General features: G+C 61.6%; 2 protein-coding genes across 9 annotated transcripts in view; one reads left to right on the forward strand and one right to left on the reverse strand.

Moving 5' to 3' along the window:
- HNRNPM (heterogeneous nuclear ribonucleoprotein M) overlaps positions 1-16,883 on the forward strand; it is a 111,602-nt gene extending 94,719 nt beyond the window's left edge. Inside the window, exon 18 of the transcript XR_004677891.1 lies at positions 16,644-16,883. The gene's annotated coding sequence lies outside the window, so the exon portion shown is untranslated. The remainder of the gene's footprint in view (positions 1-16,643) is intronic.
- ADAMTS10 (ADAM metallopeptidase with thrombospondin type 1 motif 10) lies at positions 357-17,095 on the reverse strand. Of its 8 annotated transcripts, none has more exons than XM_034998216.1 (25): positions 16,859-17,095; positions 15,444-15,630; positions 14,909-15,255; positions 14,394-14,550; positions 13,300-13,517; positions 12,057-12,140; positions 11,827-11,972; positions 11,366-11,409; positions 11,113-11,218; positions 10,883-11,029; positions 10,540-10,681; positions 7,759-7,866; positions 7,214-7,359; positions 7,051-7,114; positions 5,927-6,029; positions 5,513-5,646; positions 5,289-5,412; positions 4,279-4,359; positions 4,030-4,193; positions 3,808-3,934; positions 3,585-3,714; positions 3,006-3,210; positions 2,550-2,726; positions 2,317-2,464; positions 357-1,132 (listed from the first exon to the last, which is right to left on the reverse strand). In XM_034998216.1, exons 2-25 carry the CDS (start codon positions 15,529-15,531, stop codon positions 1,023-1,025), a joined length of 3,300 nt encoding a protein of 1,099 aa, XP_034854107.1. In that variant the 5' UTR covers positions 15,532-15,630; positions 16,859-17,095; the 3' UTR covers positions 357-1,022. The 8 variants fall into 8 exon arrangements, 7 of the variants coding, with proteins under 7 accessions (XP_034854107.1, XP_034854106.1, XP_034854110.1 ...); XM_034998215.1 differs by having other exon boundaries at positions 2,317-2,476; XM_034998218.1 differs by lacking the exon at positions 357-1,132 and adding an exon at positions 1,510-1,760 and having other exon boundaries at positions 2,317-2,476.
- Positions 17,096-19,170: the final 2,075 nt, after the last annotated feature.

The following is a 19,170-nucleotide window of genomic DNA, read 5'->3' on the forward strand; positions in this document are numbered from 1 at the left end:
TGAAAAGGGGAGGGGAGGGTACACCTGGCAGAGGAAGCGGCTCCAGCAAAGGCCCCCCGAGATGGGAAGATGGCGGGAGGCTGAGGAACTTCCGCGAGGCCCGGGAGCCCCGTGCGGCTGGAGCCTGCCGAGGGCCTGGGGATGGGGTGGCCGGGGACGGCGGGTGTCAGACCGGCTAGCTTTGAGTCCCTCCTTGAGAAGCTGTAAAATCACTGGGCTCTCGTCTGTGCTGGTGACAGGCCCCTTTGGACTGATGGGGACCCCCTGCGGGAGGGGGGCACGGCCGCTTCCATTCGGTGGTGGGGACTGCGTGTGACTCAGACACACTGAAACGCACACAAACCAACACTCGGAAATCTACACAAGACAGAACTTTATTGATGGAGGGCTTCCTGGCGAGGGGTGTGTGGGCCCCAGGGCAGGGCCTGTAGCACCATGATGGGGGCGCCTGGATGTCGGGGTCCCCCTGGGGCAGGCAGGGCAGAGGTTGGGGCGGATCTTGCCAACTCTGCCTCAGCCCGTAGCTAGTCTGGTCAGGGGGAGGGTGTCAGGGGGGTGGTGCTAATCCCCCTCCCCATAGCGGACATAGACCCTCCCCCTCCCCCCTCCCCCCCAGCTCAGAGTGGAGGGATAGGGCAGTGCTGGGGGCAGGACGCAGGCAGACCCCCTCCCCACCCCCACTCTTCACAGTACATATTCCGGTCAAAGGGGGGCAGTATTGGGGGCTCCCTAGGAGTGGGTGAAAAGGGCGCTAGGGCGAACAGTTGTTCCCTCCTCAAACCCACCCTGGAGGGGGTCTCACTATGAACTGGGAGAGGAGATGAGGAGGGGGCCCTGGGGTGGCCAGCCCCTCTCCATCCCCCAGCCAGGGGCCCTGCAGGGGTTCCCAATAAATAACTTCCGGCTTCGTCTCACCCTTTACTCCCAGCTCCCGCCCCCTCGGGCTCCTTCAGGCTGGCCAGCTGCGGGCCGGGTCCCTTCCAGCCGGCGCCCAGCTGTAGAGCTCCGGGGCCGCGCGCCCCCTAGCGGCCCTGGCAGGTTTTGCAGCACATCTGGCGGAAGTAGGCTCTGCTGCAGAACTGAAATTTGAGCACCAGGGGGCAGTAGGCGACCTTGTTCACATCCTTGCATTCTGGAGTGGGGCGGGAGAACGGGGTGGGGGGGGGAGGGAGTGATCAGATCTCAGAGCCCCTTCCCTCAGGGGCGCGTCTGCAGCCTGCACTGAGCTTCCTAGCTTTTCTGTCTCAGTTTCCTTGCTTCTCAAAGGGAGCTTATAACTAACTCAAAGGGGGGGGGGGGACTTGTAAATCGGTCATTAGGCTGTTGGAGGACTTTGAGAGAGAGACAGTGCTGGGTCTGGGACTCAGACCCAGCATTAAATCACGAGAAAAGTATTCCCTTTCAGTTATCCTTTTGATCCATTTGGGGCTGTAATCCTTGCTCGTTATCCTTTGTAATAGACGGTGGACCCTGAGCTCCAGAGAAGTCGCTCCTTTTTAGGGTATTTGAGTATTTTGTGTTCACGGTAATCGACCATCTGTTTGCGACAATGATGCGGGCTCCCACTTGGCCAGTGATGTAGGACAGGGCCTGGTGCCTAATAAAGGGTTTCACGTGGATTGTTTTATTCCATCTCCCTCATGCGGCACCCCCCTCAAGTGAGTGTATTATTTATCCCCCTTGACAGATTAGAAGGCACAGAGGAGGGAGCCCAATCCGGGCAGTTTGGTTCCAGTGCCCGGAGTAAGCGATCTATTGCCCTGTATGGAAAATAAATTTACTTAGGTAGGAAAAAAAAAAAAAAAAAAAAAAAAAAGGACATATTTAAAGCAGCAGTTCTCAAAGGAATACGATTTTGTTCCCCAGGAGACATTTGGCCGGATCTGGAGACATTTCTGCTTGTCACCACTGGGGGCGGACACAAGTCAGGAACGCTACTGAATATCCTACAGGGCATAGGGCAGCCCCACTCCCCCAAGAATTATCTGGCTCAAAACATCAATAGTGCCCAAGGTTGAGAAACTCTGAATTAAAGAAAAAAAATTCGGCAGTTGATGGTACAGGTGGAGATGAACAGGATGAGGGTCATGGAGGTGGCTGCGGGAATGACCTGAGTTTGGGTGCCCAGAAGGATCAGGTGCCTAAAGAGCTTGGCATGCAGTAGCACTTAATACATGTCTGCAGGGAGAGGGTGAAGAGCCTGGAGGGGACAGAGAAAGGCACTGCGGTGGTTGGAGGTGCTCCAGGCCAATGGTCAGGACTCCCACGCTCTGGACAAGGCCCTCTGGGTGCCCCTTGGCCTCCCGTCCCGCATACCTTCGGGGCCGTCCCCAGGGGGCGCGCTGTCGCACTTGGCTTCGCACTGCTGCGTGGCCGGGGGCCGCAGAGCCTCTGCGCACTCGCGCGACGCCTGGCCCGTGTGGCTGGAGCAGCGCACCGCGCGCTGTTGCTGCCCGATCCCGCACTGTGCGGAGCACTGCGGGGAGTCGCTGCTGAGCCTCGGCTGGGCCGCCGCGGCCCCCGCCCCCGCCCCCAGGGCGCCGGCCTACCTCGCCCCACTCGCCGGTCACCCAGCGAGCCGGGGGACAGCGGCGCAAGTTGCAACGCATGGTGGCTGGCGGCTTGGCTGCGGGCGGGCAGTGCGCAGGGGGCAGCGTGGCGCGGTGGTCAGAGCTCTTGCACAGGACGACGCGGTGGCGGAGGCCTGGCCCGCAGCTGGGGGTGCACTGCAGTCGGAGAAGGGGTTTCATGCTCTTGGGCGTTCCAGTCCCCTCACGCACGGGGGTGGGGGGGAGGATGGTGGTCCAGAGGGAGGCGAGGAGGGGTCAGCTAACCTTGGACCGGTCGCGCGCGCCCCCGCGCGCGGGGGCGGGGGCACTAGGTCTAGCAGGAGGGGCTTGTGATTGCGGAGAGGTGCCTCGGTGGGCACCCACTATGGGCATCCCGGTCCCTACCCGCCGCTGCACAGAGAGCGGGTTGTGCGGGGGCGGGAAGGGGCGGCTGACCTCGGACCAGTCCAGGGCGGCCCACTCGGGCGGGCAAGCGGGGCCTTGGCAGGCCTCCAGAACTGGCGGGCGCGGCTGCGGGCACGCGCTGTCGTCCAGCGCCTTCTCCTCGGCGGCTGACACTCGGCGCTGGCACACGACCGAGCGGCTGCGCACCCCCGCGTCACAGCTGCGGCTGCAGCGCGACCAGTTCCCTACGACCCAGCTGTGGGGAGGGGGCGGGCCTGAGAGAGTATGCAGGGAGGGCACCCCGAGTCCGGGGTGCTGGCATAGCCTCCTCCTCCTCCCCAGTAGCCAGCATCTTTACGGAACCGGGCACAGGCATGCCTGCCGCTTCTGCAGGGAGCACCCCCAGTGCGCACGTGGAGTGTCATCACCCTGCACCCGCACTGGGGGTGGGGAGGTGCACCACACCGCTGGAGACGGGATTTCCCCCGACTAGGCTAAGGAGCGTCATGGTTCTGACTCCCCCTCCAGGAGAGCCCTGACCCCACCCTGGGGAGCACTGTCACCCTAATCCTGGGAGCACTGCCACTCCTGCTCTGTCTCCCTAACCCTGCAACCCCCGCGGGCACTCACTCTGGCGGGCAGGGCTCCGTGTTGCAGGCTCGCTGCCTCTTGGGCAGTTTGCTGTGGGCGCTGCAATGGTGGGGGGCCACGGCCGAGCTGTCCAGCTGATTGCGGCACTCCACGGCCTGCACCTGGCTGCCTGGGGGTGGCCAAGAGACCCGCTCAGCCCTGCTGGGACCAGCAGGTGAGCCCAGGGGACGGGTGCCCGTCCCTGACCCCACCCCGACCTCACCGCCGGCACACTGGGCTGAGCACTTGGTCCAGGGCGCATAGTGCCAGGAGTAGGGGGGCAGTGCATCTCGGGCAATGGGCGCATTGAAGCGGTAGCGGAGGGCTGCCAGCTCTGTCCGGGCCAGTACCTGAGGTGGGGGAGGGGGGCCATCAAGTGGAAGCCAAGCTCCGGTCCCCACAAGGATGCTAATATCTTCCGGCACCTTGCTCCCACTATCGTTACCATGACGATGAGAGATGCATTTATGGGTCCCAGGGCTTCTAGGCTCTGCGTCTGATCTGGCCCCTGTCGCAGCTGAAAGGTGGTCCCAGCCAGGGGCAGGCGGTGGGGCTGGGGGGTCCCGGGCAGCCCCTCCAGCAGCAGGGACTCCTGGTCCCCCTTCAGGGCTGGGGGTACAGCATCGGGGTCAGAACCCCAGCCATGCTGACCCCCTGCTGACCCCCAGTCCTCATCCCTCCACCTCCAGCTCACCCAGGTGACTGAGGGAGAGGTTCAGGTCCTGGATGAAGATGTGGACGGAGCCTTTGGGGATCCAGACGACTTCCTCATACCCTGGACGGTGGAGCTCAGATGTCGCCCACTTGACCCTTCCCCCACACCTTCCTACCTCCCCATTCCTGGCCCTTGATGATAACAGCTAACCATTACTGCACTAAGTGCTTCCTGGGACATCGCACTGCGTCCCCAGCCCTGGCTCTGTGATGCAGATGTGTCATCACGCCCATTTTACAGACGACAAGACTGAAGCTCAGAGAAGCTAAGCAACTCGCCCAGGTTTGACAGCTAGGAAGTGGCTGGGCTGGGGTTTGAACCCAAACTTTTTCTGCCTCTCTGACCACCACAATGGTCTGATCCACTCCCTATCCCCCAGCGTAGAGGGACGGGGGTGCTGTGGAGGCCCCAACCCACAAGGTGACATGTGGGGTTGACATTAGCAGGGTGGCATTAGCAGAGTTAGGTTTGCAGTGGGCTCCACCACTTCGACCTGGGTCCCCTCCCATCCCCTGAGCCCCACACTGGGGCCTCACTGTGTGTGTTTGCTCCCAGGAGCCCCCCTCACCCCCTCCCTGGGGTCTCTCTCCTTCAGCCCAAGGTTGGAAAGCATGCTCAAGTTCACCACAGCCTGCAGATATCCCTCCCCTAGTTACCCTTTTCCTCCAGCACAGAGCCCCTCAAGCCCCTGGCTCAGACCACGGAGAGCGGTCAACCCCTCTCTGCCTCCAGCCCAGCACCAGGCTCCCAGGATGGGGGAGGGGAAAGGTTTAGGTCACTGCCCTCTTGGCCTGTTAATTGCCAAGGTTTAGGCACCAGAGCCCAAGCTAGTCCCTGACCCTGATCTGGGGCATTGCTGTGCCCCTGGGACTTTCTGGGGTTCCCAATGGGCCCCTGGGTCTGAGTAGCTGATGTTGGCTACTGTGATGGGGCCAGTCCTGCCCCCAGTCACCAAGTGGGCAGAGGGAGAGGGAATGGGGATCTCTCACCGGCTGCAGGCGAGGCTGGGCTGAAGACCCCCTCAATGGTTTCACAGGCACTGCCGTCACCACCGCAAACCCGGCACTTGTCCTCCCTCAGGTCGGAGCCCAGGACCCGGTCACAGCCCACGTGCTGGGGAAGTAGGGGGGGTGGGGGGGCGGGGTGTCAGTGAGCCCCCCTTCCCTGCCTTCACTCCCCCATCCCCTGCCCTCTCTCTGGGAGCCCCCTCCACCTTGCACTCGCCGCTGACGCAAATGTCCACCGTGTCGGGGCGGCAGGGCGTCCCATCCACCACGGCCGCCGCTCTCTCCGTGTAGAAATTGAAGCCTTCGGCCAGGCATGTGAGTGAGCAGGCCTTCACGCCCCCTGGGGGGCACAGCCCCGTCAGACCGAGGGCCAGGCCACCTGGGACTCCCTGCTCGCTCCCCGGGGGAGGTGAGGCAAAGAGGGACAGACTCCAGACCCAACAAGGTTGGGCAGGTTGGGCAGAGGGCGTCTGGGTTCCCAGCGTCCAGTCAAGGAACTGTTGAGCCACATCCTGGGCTCTTCGGCCCCTTGGGTGAGGGGGCGCTCAGGGCAGACCCCACGATGCTGTATCCAGCTGCTGCCCTCCACTGCCCCATGGCCTCCTGGGTCCCTCACTCACCTCCTCGGTATGTCTTCCACGTGTAGAATTTTCCACGGAAGGGGACGCTGTCAAATTCGGAGCACTGCATTTCCCTGAAGTCCTGGGAGCCCGGGGGACAGTCCTGGGGGCAAGAGAGGGGAGCGGGATGGAGGCCAGTTGTGGGGGATGGAATTAGGGCACAGCCCCGAGGATGGAGGACGGATGCTCCGAGTAGGGATGGCTTGGAGGGGTGAAGCTGAAGGCAGAGAGGCCAGGGAGGAGGCTGTGGAGGGCCAGGTGAGACTGGTTGGTGGCCCGGGCTAGGTCCAGGCAGTGGGGCTGGAGGGACAAATACATCTGAGATGGAGCAGATGACTCATTAGAGTTTGGGGCAAGCTGGGGATGATGGCTGGGTTTCTGGTTTCAGACCACGAGGCCTTTCTTGAGAGCAGGCCTAGAAAGGAGCCAGGGACACTCATTATGGGGGGGGGGGGTGGGTGGCGCACGCGTGTGGACTCCCTGGAGACACGAGCCCCTCCAGGTGGGGCTCGGAAGACCACTCACCCCCCACTCCAAAGCTCTCCCTGCCCTCTGAGCACCCCCTGCTGCAGTAAGCCTTGTGCTTATTAGGTGTGCGCACAGAAGACTCGCTCCCAGTCAGAAACCACAACCAGCCATGGGGAACCCCAGCATTTAAACACGGGACAGCAGTGGAGAAGAGGAGACAGAAGGTGTAGCAGGAGGAGCATGAGCACTGGGCCCGGTGATGGCAGCAAGGGGGGCGGGGGTGGGGTGGGGAGTTCTGGACAGAGGCCGTGCTTCCTAGTCGGAAGGCAGTGCGGTAGTGGACCCAAACGTGACCCCTGGGTTTGGTGACAGCGAGCTCAGCGACGGCTTTGGGGCAGGGCTGTGGGGGGGAAGTTTGGGGAAACTGGGCTTTGAAGGGAGGGGGTGGGGCGCGCTATAGCTGGAGGAGGTTGTGGAGGTCAAGCAAGTTCAAGGTGGGAGAGTCATCTGAGAATTGGAAGGAGCCAGCCGCTTGCAGGGGAGCCAGGTCCTGTCGGCGCCAGGGCCCAGGGGCCGGTGTCGGGAGGGCAGGGCAGGGCAGGGGTGAAGTGTAAGAGGGGCCGAGGATCCCGGCCTGGGGTCCTGGGGGAACTCACGTCGGTGTTGCAGGAGCGGTGCCGCCGTCTCTCACCAAGGCAGTACCTGCCCCCGATTGTTGGCCTGGAAGGGGTGGGGGTGGGGGGACAGAAGAGATGTGGGGCCGGGGGGAGACAGAGGGGGGCCGCCCCGCTCTCTTTACAAAGGGGCCTGAGGGCTGACCTGGGGCTGTCGCAGTGACGGCTGGAGGAGGACACGCCGCCGCCGCACGTCCGGCTGCAGTCGCCCCACGGGGTCCACGGGCCCCAGGCCCCGTCCACGCCCTCCGGCCGCGACCCGAAAGGGACGCACACGCGCTTGTAGCACCACTACCGGAGGTCGGGGGGGGGGCGGGGAGAGGGAGGGGGTGAGTCCGGCTCCGTAGACTCCGGGATCTCGGCGCCCCTTCCTGGCCCGCCCCTCCTCCCAGCCCGAGGTCTCAGCACCCATGGGATGGGACGGAAGGGGCGAGGGTGGAGGTGCGGTCTGGGCACTCGGACCCTGGCAATACAGGGGCGTGGCCTAAGCCTACGGTCGCCGCCTGGAGGTGAAACTCGCGCGGGGACCAGCGCGGCTGGAGTGGGGGCGGGGGGGTGGCCTCAGGCCATGGGCGGGACCTGCGGGCAGTAGGCGTGGCCAGAGCCGCGGGAGAACCCCAGCGGCGGCGCGGTGGGCGTGGCTCAAGGGCAGGGGGCGGGGCCCGGCTGGCGGCCTTGGCCGGCGCTCACCCCCTTGTCGATGGTGTGCGTCTGGCACAGCGTGCCCTCGGCGGCTGGAATGCTGTTGGTGATGCACCGGTTGCTCTTGCTCAGACACCACAGCTCGCTGCAGACCTCCTGCGGGCCAAGGCGTCCGCTCAGGCTCGCCCCCCGCCCTCCTCCCTCCGGCAGCCCGCCCGCCGGGCGGCGACCCGCTCACTGCCGCTTCGCAGTGGGGCCCCGGCGCTCCTCTGCTGGGTCTCCAGGAGCCTTCTTGAATCCTCCTGTGGGGCATGGCCTGAGACCTCCCCTCTGCCTTATGGGCTGCACTTATCCAACGTCCGTGTGTGCCGTAAGCTCCCTTAGGCATTACTACCCCCATTTCACGGTCAGAAAACCAAGGCTCAGACAGAAAAAGTCACTTGCGAGGGGCCACGCAGCTTTGAGGGGCGGCCCGGGTTCTAACCCGGGCCTTTAATGGACCGCTCTGTGATCTCATCACTCTGGTACCTTCTGAGTCTCCAGACCTGCTGAGGAATGGAGACGATTCTGCATTCCTTGTTGGGATGGGTGCAGGGGCCCCTGGGAGAACAGGAATTCTGAAAACTCGGGCCTGGAAGATGGCTCAGGTCAAAGGCCTCATCTCTAATTTTTTCCAGCTGGTGGTCCTCCTTGTTGCCACCCCCCCCCTCCGCCCCCCAAACTGAGGAAGCTCCTGGAGCTTTTACTCTATGGAAGGCTGGGCAGGAACAAGGTCAGGCTGGGTCTGGGTGGGACATTTCCTCTACTTCTCCCACTGAAAAATCTGCCCACCTTCCTGTCCAAATCCTTCTTGGGCTGGACCAGTCCCAGAAAGTCACTCTTGACCCTTTAGGTGAATGTCCCTGGACCAACCCCACTGGGTTCAGGTGTGGCCAAATCTCTGACCCTCTAGCCTACATCCTGCCCCACCTCCCAGGGTCTCCGCCCCCCCCCCCCCCCCCCTCAGTGGAGAGCCTTCATTCTCCTTTTTATAACCATGTGCCATTTCCTCTTTGAACCTAATCCTTTCAAGTTTTGACGATCTGGGCTTGGGCCAATCAATGGCTGTAGGAAGGGCCAGCCTCTGAAAGACGTGCACACACATGAGAAGTTCGGGAAGTTTTTCTCAAGTCCTCTCCCTCAACCGTCCTCCAGAGTCCCTGCCTTCTGCTCCTTCAGAGGACATGTCTCAGCTAAAAACTCCAGCCTGCTTTTCTGGCTTCTCTTGGCTTGTGTCCTCCCGGCCATTTGTAAAAATATCACGGGCCCCCTCATCCCACTTCGGACCCCTCTTAAAGAGAACCGGCTATTCCAGTGCTGCTTTTCCTCCTCTCCACAAGGAGGCGCTGTGGTGCATATGAACGGGCTCTGGGCCGCTCTGGGAGACTTCAGCTCCGCTGGGGAATTGCGACAGGGACCCCTCGCTCTATTTTCTCATCTGGGAGATGGGCCTTGCCTACATAAAAGTCTGAGAGGCGTGCGAAAGAGATTGCATAAACTCCCTGTTATTGTGTAACAGTGACCACAGCTATCTCTGGACTAGGCACTAGGCCCAGCTCTTGACACACGTTAGCCAAGTTATATGTAGTCAATAATTTCCCCCTTTGCCAGGGGCGCCGGGAAGATGTTCCTTGGAGAAATAAAAGAAAGAATCAATTCAACATACAGCCAGCACTGGTCCATGCTCCATATTCTGACACTTTCTCCCCTCCCCCACCTCATTATAAAATTTGGAGTCCCAGAGAGACCTGGATTTGAGTCCCAGCTCTGACATGTTCTTGAACTGTGACCTTGGGCAAGGCACCCTCCCTATGCCTCGGTCCGTTTATCTGTAATGTGGGAGTAGCAGGATGGTCAAGAGTTTAAATGAGATGATATGTATCACATGCTTAGCACATAGTGGGTGCTCAGTAAATGTCAGCCATTGTCATCGTTGTTAGGATACCTGGGATACAGCAGATGCTCAATGGTGGCTTCCAGATTCTTTGGAAATTCGTTAAGGGTGCTGCAGTTAGTTACCAGCCAAGTTGGGGGAGGGTGGGCAAGAGGAAATAGAAATGATTCCAGGGTTTGTCTCCTTGTCTTGCCCTGGGATGAAGTGAGGGCATTTCAACAGTTGCCTTTTCCTGTGTTGCGTGAACATGGCCTTAGCTTGGACATGGCCGTCCAGACTCTGATCTTTGCAGTCTTGAGGAAGCCAGCAGGCCTCCAGCTTCCTGTGGGCGGCTGGGAGTGGGACCCCCAGCTTGCTTCTCTACAAAAGGACGGGGCTTTGGGAAGTCAATCTAAACCTCACAAAGAGTGAGGGGTGGTCCGGAGGCTCAGAGCTTGTCTAGCCAAGCATCAGGGCCAGGCGATCTTGGTGAACCAGTTGGTGGGGGATGTGGGGAATGAAGACAGGGTGTCCTTGGAAGGCTCTGCCCAGTTCTTTGCCAAGTGGGAAAGATGGTCCGTCCCCAGGGAACTATTTCCACCCCATTTGGAATGTTTGGTGAAAAACTGCCCAATTAGGGGGCTTGGGACTTCAGTCCTGCTGCAGCCCACAGGTGGCCTGATAGGCTGGACAGAAGGTGGTACCCAAGGTCTCCCCAGCCCGGCCCCCAAAATCAGGGGTCTGGAGGACCAGGAGAGCCCATTCTTCATCCCCGTCACTGTCTGAGTGCACGGGACATTTGTACACCCGTGCACCTCTTTCCCCCTGGCCCCTGCGGGGGCTCACCCCCTTCCCGGCTCTCCCACACCCTGCGGCCCCTCCCCTCCCAGGAAGGAAAGCAGGAAGGCTCTCTCTACCCCGTATTTACACTGACGCGATTTGACTCCATGTTGGAAGCGGCACTGTTCGTCTGCGTCGTAGGCCTGGCCAGGTGCCACCGTGGGGTACACGAAGTCCTGTCTGGGGGGCCGGTTGTTCAGGCACAGCCCCAGGCCTGAGCTGTGGCGAGAAGAAAGGAGCTGTTATGTTAGGGGGCTGCAGGCGAAGAGCTCAGGGGCCCCGGTGGGGTGCGGGTCCTAGGGCGCAGCCCTGCAGGGAACAGGACCCCTCTCAGAGGCAGCTCTGGTTTCCAGACCCTCCCCCCTCCCCGCCCAGCCAAGGTGAGTGGGCGTGTGGGCGGGCACGCGGGCACGTCCTCACTCCAGAAAGCTGGTGATGTAGTCGCGGCTGCAGGACGACCACACAAAGGGGTTGGTCTTCATGGTGATGTGGGCGGCCATGAGCTTGGCCGGGTCCTGGCCACGGGCCCCACAGCTGTTCCCCACCCCGTCGTGGTTCATGCCAAACCTGGGCAGAGCAGCCTGGTCAGCTCCACCACCAGGGCTGAGGAACCTGCCCCCCGCCCCACCCTGCGGTGTCCCCGGCCTCACGTATGTCCAATCTCATGGGCGATGGTGAAGGCAGTGGCCAGGCCAATATCCTCGTTGATGCTGCAACTTCTCTCCCGCTCGCACATGCCGCCCACGGGGGCCAGGCCTGGGGAACGGGCGCGTGGGGTGAGACTGGGCTCAGGCTGTGCTGGCCGGCCCGGCCACCCTGCCAGGTCCCCACCCTGCCAGGGCCGGGCCGGGGGCACCCATCCACTGCCTTCACGGGTGCCTGAAACCTACAGGGGTGAAGTACCTAGTGTGCCGCAGGGTTTGTTCCTATAGATGCAGATGTCATAGCTGTGGAAGGAGAGGGGGGCGGTCAGGGGCTGGGCTACCTCCCTAAGCCCTGCTGGTGACACCATGACCAGCTCCGGAGGCTCCCCTCTGCCTGGGAGGCACTACCTGCCTCTCGCCTGGAGCCCCGCGCTCTGCCCCCAGCGGACCTCGGGGATGCTGGGGTGCGCATGTGACTGACCGACTGCATCAATGAGACGTTGAGTGAACGAGTGTGTCTGTGTCCAAGCGGTGGCCCAACTGTCCCTGCCTCCCCTCGCCCCCCGCACCGCGGCTCTCAGGCTCCCAGCAGCCCCTCCCCACCCCTGGCTCCCCAGCCTCTCCCATCTCCCAGCAGAAGTGACCCCTGCCTGGACCTGGATGGTCCCTGGGACCACTCGTTCCCCCGGCCCACGTCCTGGAGGCCTCCCCGCCCCTCACCGCGTGATGAGCACCGCTGTGTCATGGTTGGCCACACCGTTCTCCGGAATGGCGTTGCCATGGCCGCTGCGGTTCACGATGGATTTCTGCCACTTACAGAAGCTGTCCAGGGACTTCCCGGCATGGTGGGTGATCTCCAGGGTGGGCTGCAGACAGACAGAGGGGCATGGGCGCCAGCCACCCCGGGGGGCACGTGCAGGGGCAGGGGCAGGTGGGGGGGGCCCTCGCACCTGGTCCTCCGTGAGCAGGATGAGGCGTGTCACCAGGATATTAACGATGTTTCCCAGACTCGAGTCCTGGAAAAGTTTGGCAACCTGACCTCCAAGAAACAAGAGAGACCGAGTCTTAAGAGGGGCCCAGAGGAGGAGACAAAAAGCGAAACAGTGGCAATAGCTCTCTTTCACCAAGTATCTCCTGTGTGCGGGGCCTCGGACTAAGCCTGCTGTGCAGATCTTCGCACGAGTAGGTCCAATTATCATTCCCGTTTTACAGAGGGGCAGACCGACACACAGAGAGGTTAGGACACACAGCGGGTAAGGTGCCACAAGTGGGCTTCGTGTCTGGGTAAGGCTGCCTACAAAGCGCGGGTTGCTTACCAGTACATTTCTTTCTGACCCACCCCCATTCAGCTTGTCGATTTGTCCTCCATCCCTACCCACCCCTGCAGCAGCCTCAAGCGTCTCTGCCCAGAGGCGGCCTGAGAGAGTGCACATTTGGTCTCATTCCGCGGCTGTCTGAAGGTATCAGTTTGGGGGCGCCTGGGTGGCTCAGTCGGTTCAGCATCTGCCTTCAGCTCAGGTCAGGATCCCGGGGTCCTGGGATCGAGCCCCGTGTCCCCGCGTTGGGCTCCCTGCTCGGCGGGGAGTCTACTTCTCCTTCTCCCTCTGCCCCTCCCCTCTGCTTGTGTGCTCTCTCTTTTTCTCTCAAATCAATGAACAGAATCTTAAAAAATATATAAAGGTACCAATTTGAGCATCACCAGAAGAAGGTGGAAGTGTGAGGGGCAGCGAGCTCTGGAGACAGTGCTGAGGGAGAAGAAGGAAGTGCCCAGGGGAGAGGGGGGCCACAGTGTGCAGCGATCTTGGAGCCTGGGGCATCACTGTCCCACGCGGAAACCCACAGAAACCCTGGAAGGTTCCAGACAACTTTGAAAGCCCAGGGGAGGGAAGCAGGGCTAGGGCGGAACACAGCACTGCCACACAATGTTATGTCAGCACATCGGGCCACCGAGGCACAGAGGGGCAGTGACTGGTCCAAGGGCGCCCGGCTAAAAAGCAGCAGAACCGAGATTTCGGCCGGGCCCCGCAGGCTGCTGAGTCCACGCTCCTGGCCGCCCAGCGAGGCTGCTTCTCCTCACTCCTTGCCAGACCCCGGCCACCCTTCTCACCCCACCCCCTCCATTCGGGTTCCCTGACCTCAGGAGGCCGGCTCCAGGTCCCGGGGCTCCGTGGCCAGGGAGGGGGAGGCACTTACAATGTTCATGATGGCCAGCACGTACTGTTCCACGTCTCGGCGCCCATGGTAGGCCACCATCATCTTGTCAGCCACCACCAGGGTCTCCACGTAGCGCTCTCGGCTGACCGAGCGCTTCAGGCCTGGCTGGCCACGCTCAGTCTCATTCCCCAGGGGCCTGGCAGGTGGCGGCTTCAGCGTGCGCAGCCACCACGGCCGCCCCTTCCACGGCTTCTCGTCTGGATGGACAATTTCTGGTCATTCTGCTGCCTACTCTTATGTCCACGACCGACCCTGTCTGACGGCGCATCTGCCCCCTAGGCCGTCACACCACTCATGCTTCGGCTACTGGGGGTCCTGGTTGTGCAACGTCTGGCTCTACAACAGCCCGCTACCCAGACGACAGGCTCCACGCCATCACACGGGTCGGTGGCACGGCCGCCCCGGGCCCCACGACAACCAGCAAGACTGTGCCACTTCCTGAAAGTTCCATTGCCCAACCGTAGGCGTGGAGCCGCCCGCCTCAGCACGGGAGCTGTGTGCTGGTGGGACTCTGTGGCCTTCCGTGCCACGTTCTCGTCAACGCGCTGCCCAGCTGTGCAGCTGGGGGACACCCCACTGCTGGAGGGTCTGACCGCCCAACCGGTCTCACTGGCCGTCCGACTGTGCAACGACCCACCCTTCCGTTCGTACAACCGACTGTGGTTGTAGGTGCGACACGGGGTCCCACTCCCAGACGGTCGGACTGCGCACCTCATGTCACGTCCCAGGGCTCCGAACTTGTCCCTGCAGCTGGACGATGGCCCTTATAAATATCTATCTCATCCAGCTTTCTTATTCCCCCGCCCCCTGCACGTCTGATCAGACTCCTGTCCTCCTGCAAGTCTGGTTGTAAATCGGACCTTCTGAACAGGGTTTGCACTGTGCAGTGGCTCGACTCTCTGCCACTCCTCGGTCACTTAGCTGTCTGATCACACTGTCATCCTGGAGACGGAGGGTTTTACACCTGAGCAACCTGTCTCACTCACTGCTGGGCCATCAGACACCGCTGCCTGCCTCGGCCTCAAGGCAAAGATGTGCAGCCCCTCTGCCCAACCCCAGGAAGACAGAGGTACCTCTCACTCCACAGGCTGTGTCCAGGTGGGGGTGACGCAGAGAGGAGCGCTTGTATACCACATGGGGGCCACTCTCCTCTGGGCCCTGGGCCCCTCTGGGCCCACCTTGCAGGGGCTCGATCAAATATTCTTCTTCATCTGCCACAATCAGGCCATGCTGGGGGTTGGGGAGTGGGCGGAGGGCTTGGATCAGATTTTGGTTCCCGGGACCCACGGGACCCTATCTCTGTCTTTACGATTTCATTCTTTCCGTCTTACTGGGTTTATGTTGCTTCTCCTTTTTTACCTTCCTGAGGTGCAATTTGGGTTCATTCATTTACAGCCTGACCGACGGCTACACATTGTCCTCAAAGTTCTGCTTTAGCTACATTCTAAAATAACTGATCCTTGTGATTAGCTCAAAATGTTTTAAAAATATCCACCAGGATTCCTTCTCTGACCTATATTTAGAAGTATTTTTCTTAACTCCCAAACTGGTGGGCATTTCCCCCTGCTTCCCAGAACCCTCCGCTCACCAGGCCCCCACAGGTGCTGATGGCCACATGGGAGCTGTCGGCCTGGCCCTGCAGGTGGCCGGCGTAGAGGCAGTGGGGCCGGGCAGCCCTCTGCCAGGCCAGGCCCTCCCGTGTCCAGTACTCCACGGAGACGTGCCCCGCTAGAAGGCGGGGGCTGCGGGTCAGGTTCAGCAGGAAGTGGGTGCTGGGTGCAGCCACCTTGTAGTAGAGGCGAGACTCTGGGGCTGGCCCTGTGCCCCGACGCTGCCTCCGGGAAGCCGGGGGCGAGAAGGCCAGCAGGGCCCCATTTTGGTCCACTCGAGTGGGGAAGGCGATCTCATAGCTCTCCAGACTGGACAGGAACTCATCTGTGGGCGAGGGTCAGAGGCTTGGGGCGAGCCCTGGGAATGATCCGTGTCTTTGCTGCTGGGCTACAGGGCAAATGATGTTGGCCTCGCTGACCCCAGGGCCCTCCCCCAAGTGACTGCCATCCCAGCCCCACTGACCCTTCCTCGGCTCCTTATTCTCTCCCCATGCTGCCCCTGAACACCCCTACCTTGAGACCGGAAGGCGTGTATGACTTCGAATGTGAGGCCCAGCCCCAGGGTGAGGGCCCAGTGGAGGATCTGGCAGGCGGGAGCCATAGAGACCACGTGTCCACATGTCTCTCTCCAGCCCCGGCTGCCGGCAGCCCCCACAGCACCGCCTCCCCTGTTCACAGCCTGGGCAGCATCACCGGGCTCCTGGGAGAGAGGAGTTGGGTTGGGGGGGGGCAGGTGCCTGGTCCTGCTGCCCAGTGTGGCCAGTGCCAAAGCCCCTCACTCCCAGCCTCAGGGATGCCCGTTGCATTTCCTCATGCAGAAGTCCCCCGTCCCCCTGTCCCCACCCCCCTCATCCTCACTATACTCTGAGGATACACAGGGATCTTGACTCTGTGGGCATCTACTACGCGTGCCAGCTACTGGCCTGAGCGTTTTCACACCATTTCACTTCATTTCCACGATAATCCCGAGGATTCGTTCCCTGCTAATGATATGCATGGTATAGATGCCGTCCCTGCCCACCAAGGGGCTGTCTCCTGGGAGTGACCGAACAAGAGGAGTTCAGATAGTGACAAGTTCTCCAGAAATAACGGGGAGGCTCAGAAGCAGGGGTGCGGAGGATGAGAAGAAACTCATCACGTGGAGACAGGAGAAGGTGCCCAGGGTGAGGAGCGGCAGGGCCAAAGGCCCAGAGGCAGGGAGGAGCTTGACCCAGGACCACAAGGGCCAGTGTGGCTGGGCAGAGTGCCTGAGAGGAGCATGCAGGAGGGCAGCAAGGGGAGGCTGGCCTGGGATACGCTTGAAGGCTGTGTTGGTCAGGGGGCATTTTCAGCCCAGATTAAACCAGAAGCCAGTGCTTGGCTCCTCCCACTAACCCCATCTGACTTAGGCCCTGCCACTGGATCCCCCGCCACGGGGTAGCATTATTCACCCCTACAGGTGGCGTCTGTCCCCGTGACCTCTCCTCCACCCTCTGTTTCCAGCCTTGCTTCTGGTTCGGCTCCTTCTCCTTTCAGATTCTTTCTGGAAGCTCTAGGCCTGCCCGGCAGGTCTCAGTTTCTCTGGCATCTGCCCCAGGCCAGCCTGCTGCGCACAGAAACCACTTTGGGCCACTACCCTGTGCCAAACCCTCCTCCCCACTCCTGTCTCCACCCTCCTCCTCCTCCTCTGTGCTGTTTCCCCCTTAATCACACACTGTCTTGTTTTCTTTGCAGCCTGGCCAAGTCTGAGAGTCGATCTCCAAACAGGGCAGTTCAGCACATGAGGGAGGGAGCCAGGTTTTCAACAAGATGCAGACTTAGAAGTTGAAATTACCCGCTTCTGCTTGGACCCCTCCAGCAATGGGGAGCTCACTCCAAGACACTCTGCGACCCTATGGCTCCCTTCAGCTGGGCTAATGATTACCCCTTGTTTTTCTGTTTGTTTTTACCTTTTGGGGGCTTCAGTTGACGGCCTGGCGTTGGACACCTGTGTGCGAGCCCCTCTGGGCCTCAGTGCCTCTTCTTCAGCGCCTGGACGGGGAGGGGGCAGTGAGGAGGAGCTGGGCTGGGTCTGGAGTTCCAGGGTGGCTGAGAACACTCTGTCCTTCTCCCTGACCCTGGTGAACCTCCTCTTGGATTTCATCCTCCCTCAGTTCCTAGTCCCCCACCAAAGCTCCCTCATGCCCTACTCGGCCTCCCCCTGCCCCCATCTCCTCTTGCCTCCTCTCCCCTATTCCATCCTGGAGACCTTGACCAGCTCTGATTAAACCCCTTCCTGGTCAGTTTCCCCGGCCCTCCTCTTGCCTTAACCCCCCTCCCCTCCCATGCCTCATTGCAGCGTGAGGCTGGAGCCCCCTTCCCCCAATCCTGTCCCTCTCCTTCTTTCCTACACTGCCAGGCCTGGTGCAGAATCTTCCTCCCCCAGTGGCTCTGTGGCTCTGGTCCTGGCTGCAGTGTCTTTGAGCCTCTCCTGCTCCCCACCCCTGAGGTCCTCACCCCTGTCCTCCAGGGCTGGGGCCCTTCTCCCAATGACCTCACAGCTTCCCTTGTGCTTCTGGCTCAGGTGAGGTGTGGGGGGAGGGTGTGGAAGGACCTGGCATAGGTGGGTGGGGATGGGGAGGGGGGGATCTGGAGGGGGAGGGCACACAGGTGTCCCACCAGGGCGAGGTGGGAAAGAGGATCTGGGTCAGTGGCCCCGCCTGCAGGGTGGTGGTGAGGTGTGACCTGCCCAGGGCACTGGGGCTACTGGGAACAGGTCAGTGGGTCTGGGGAGAAAATGATACTGATGGCAGGGAGGTTAGGGGGTTCCCGGCCAGAGCCTGGCTGGGGGCAACAGCAGGGGACCTACACCGGGGTGTGTGCATGACTCTGTGTGTGTGTGTGTGTGTGTAACCGTGTAAGTATGTATGTAGGTGACTTTTTGTGTGGTGTGTGTGCCCATGTGACCCCGTGTGTGGCCATGCGTGTGCCCGTGTGGCTGTGTGCGCGCGCACACGCACGCACGCGCGCGCGCGTGCCCAGGCTTGGCCATTCCTCCCAGCCCCTCCTCCCAGAAGGCAGGAGGGAGGCGGCCAGCACGGGGACGGTGCCAGCGCTGGAGGAGGAAATGCCGCGCGGAAGCGGCCCGGAAACAGCGGAGGCTCCATCCCATCCCGGTGATCCGGGAAGGACCCGCCGCTCCACACCCAGACCTCCTGGGCCGTGCCGGGGAGACCTGGCCACTCTGTGGAGGCCACGGCCGAGGCCGCCCGGGCAGAGGCCTCCTCCAGGCGCTGCACATCTGGCTGGGCGGGAGGCAGACCCTGCCGGGAGAGCAGACAAAGGCCCGCCCGCGGCCCGCGGGAGGAGGGGGCCGGCGCCCCGGCGGGTCCCCCTCAACTAGCCACTAATTAAAGGCCCTGAGCCCGACGGGCTGGAGACCCTCGGAGACAGACGGCTGTGGCCTGGGTGACCCACTCAAGGGAAGCGGGAGATGCCACTCCCACACCCAGACACACAAACACACACTGGTAGCGACGCACACCCTCGAGGGTGACCACACCTGCGCAGCCGGGGACCGACACCCGGACACCGCAGACCCACAAAGGGCTCCCGGCCCAACACACCCACCCGCTCAGAACACACACATCCAGAGGCGAACGCACACGACACACAACCACACACTCCCCAGACCTATGTGCACACACACGTACACACTCATTCACAGAAGACAACCCAGAGACACACACACACTTGGGCCTACACGCACAGACACGTACACACTCGTTCACACACACCAGACAACAGACAAACTCAGAGTCCCACAGAACTTGACATACACACCAGATGCACCCACATACGGGCATTTGCACACTTGTTACACTCAGACACACTCGCAGCACCGAGACACTCACACTCACCTAGACATTTACACACCCAGCAGACACTGGCTTACACTCACACCTCTGCACACACACAGCACCCCATATGATCGCACACAAATTCCAACACACCCAGACACGCAGGGACATTTCACGCGGACACACACATGCCGACTCACAACACTCACACGTACGTGGATGCGCACACGCACCCCGACACACATACCCACACGCAGCAAACACACCCAGACAGCCGCCCACATGACCTCAGTGTCGCACACACTTAGGGACATCACACACCGACACAAGCCCCGAGGCTGGACGGCCCAACAGACCGGGGCCCGCGGCCGTGCCCGCCCGACGCAGACACCCAAGGTCACCCCCGGGCACCCCGCGCCGGC

Source organism: Mirounga leonina, unplaced genomic scaffold (genome assembly GCF_011800145.1).
Source record: "Mirounga leonina isolate KUSES-001 unplaced genomic scaffold, KU_Mleo_1.0 Mir_94, whole genome shotgun sequence".
NCBI classification, from domain to species: domain Eukaryota; kingdom Metazoa; phylum Chordata; class Mammalia; order Carnivora; family Phocidae; genus Mirounga; species Mirounga leonina.

Coding starts and splice junctions, on each gene's coding strand:
- ADAMTS10 (XM_034998215.1), bottom strand. CDS start 15,531: ATGGCTCCCGCCTGCCAGATCCTCCACTGGGCCCTCACCCTGGGGCTG. Junction 11,973..12,056: donor TCCTGCTCACGGAGGACCAG/GTGCGAGGGCCC, acceptor GTCTGTCTGCAG/CCCACCCTGGAGATCACCCA. Junction 4,360..5,288: donor CCCAGCCTCGCCTGCAGCCG/GTGAGAGATCCC, acceptor TCCACCGTCCAG/GGTATGAGGAAGTCGTCTGG.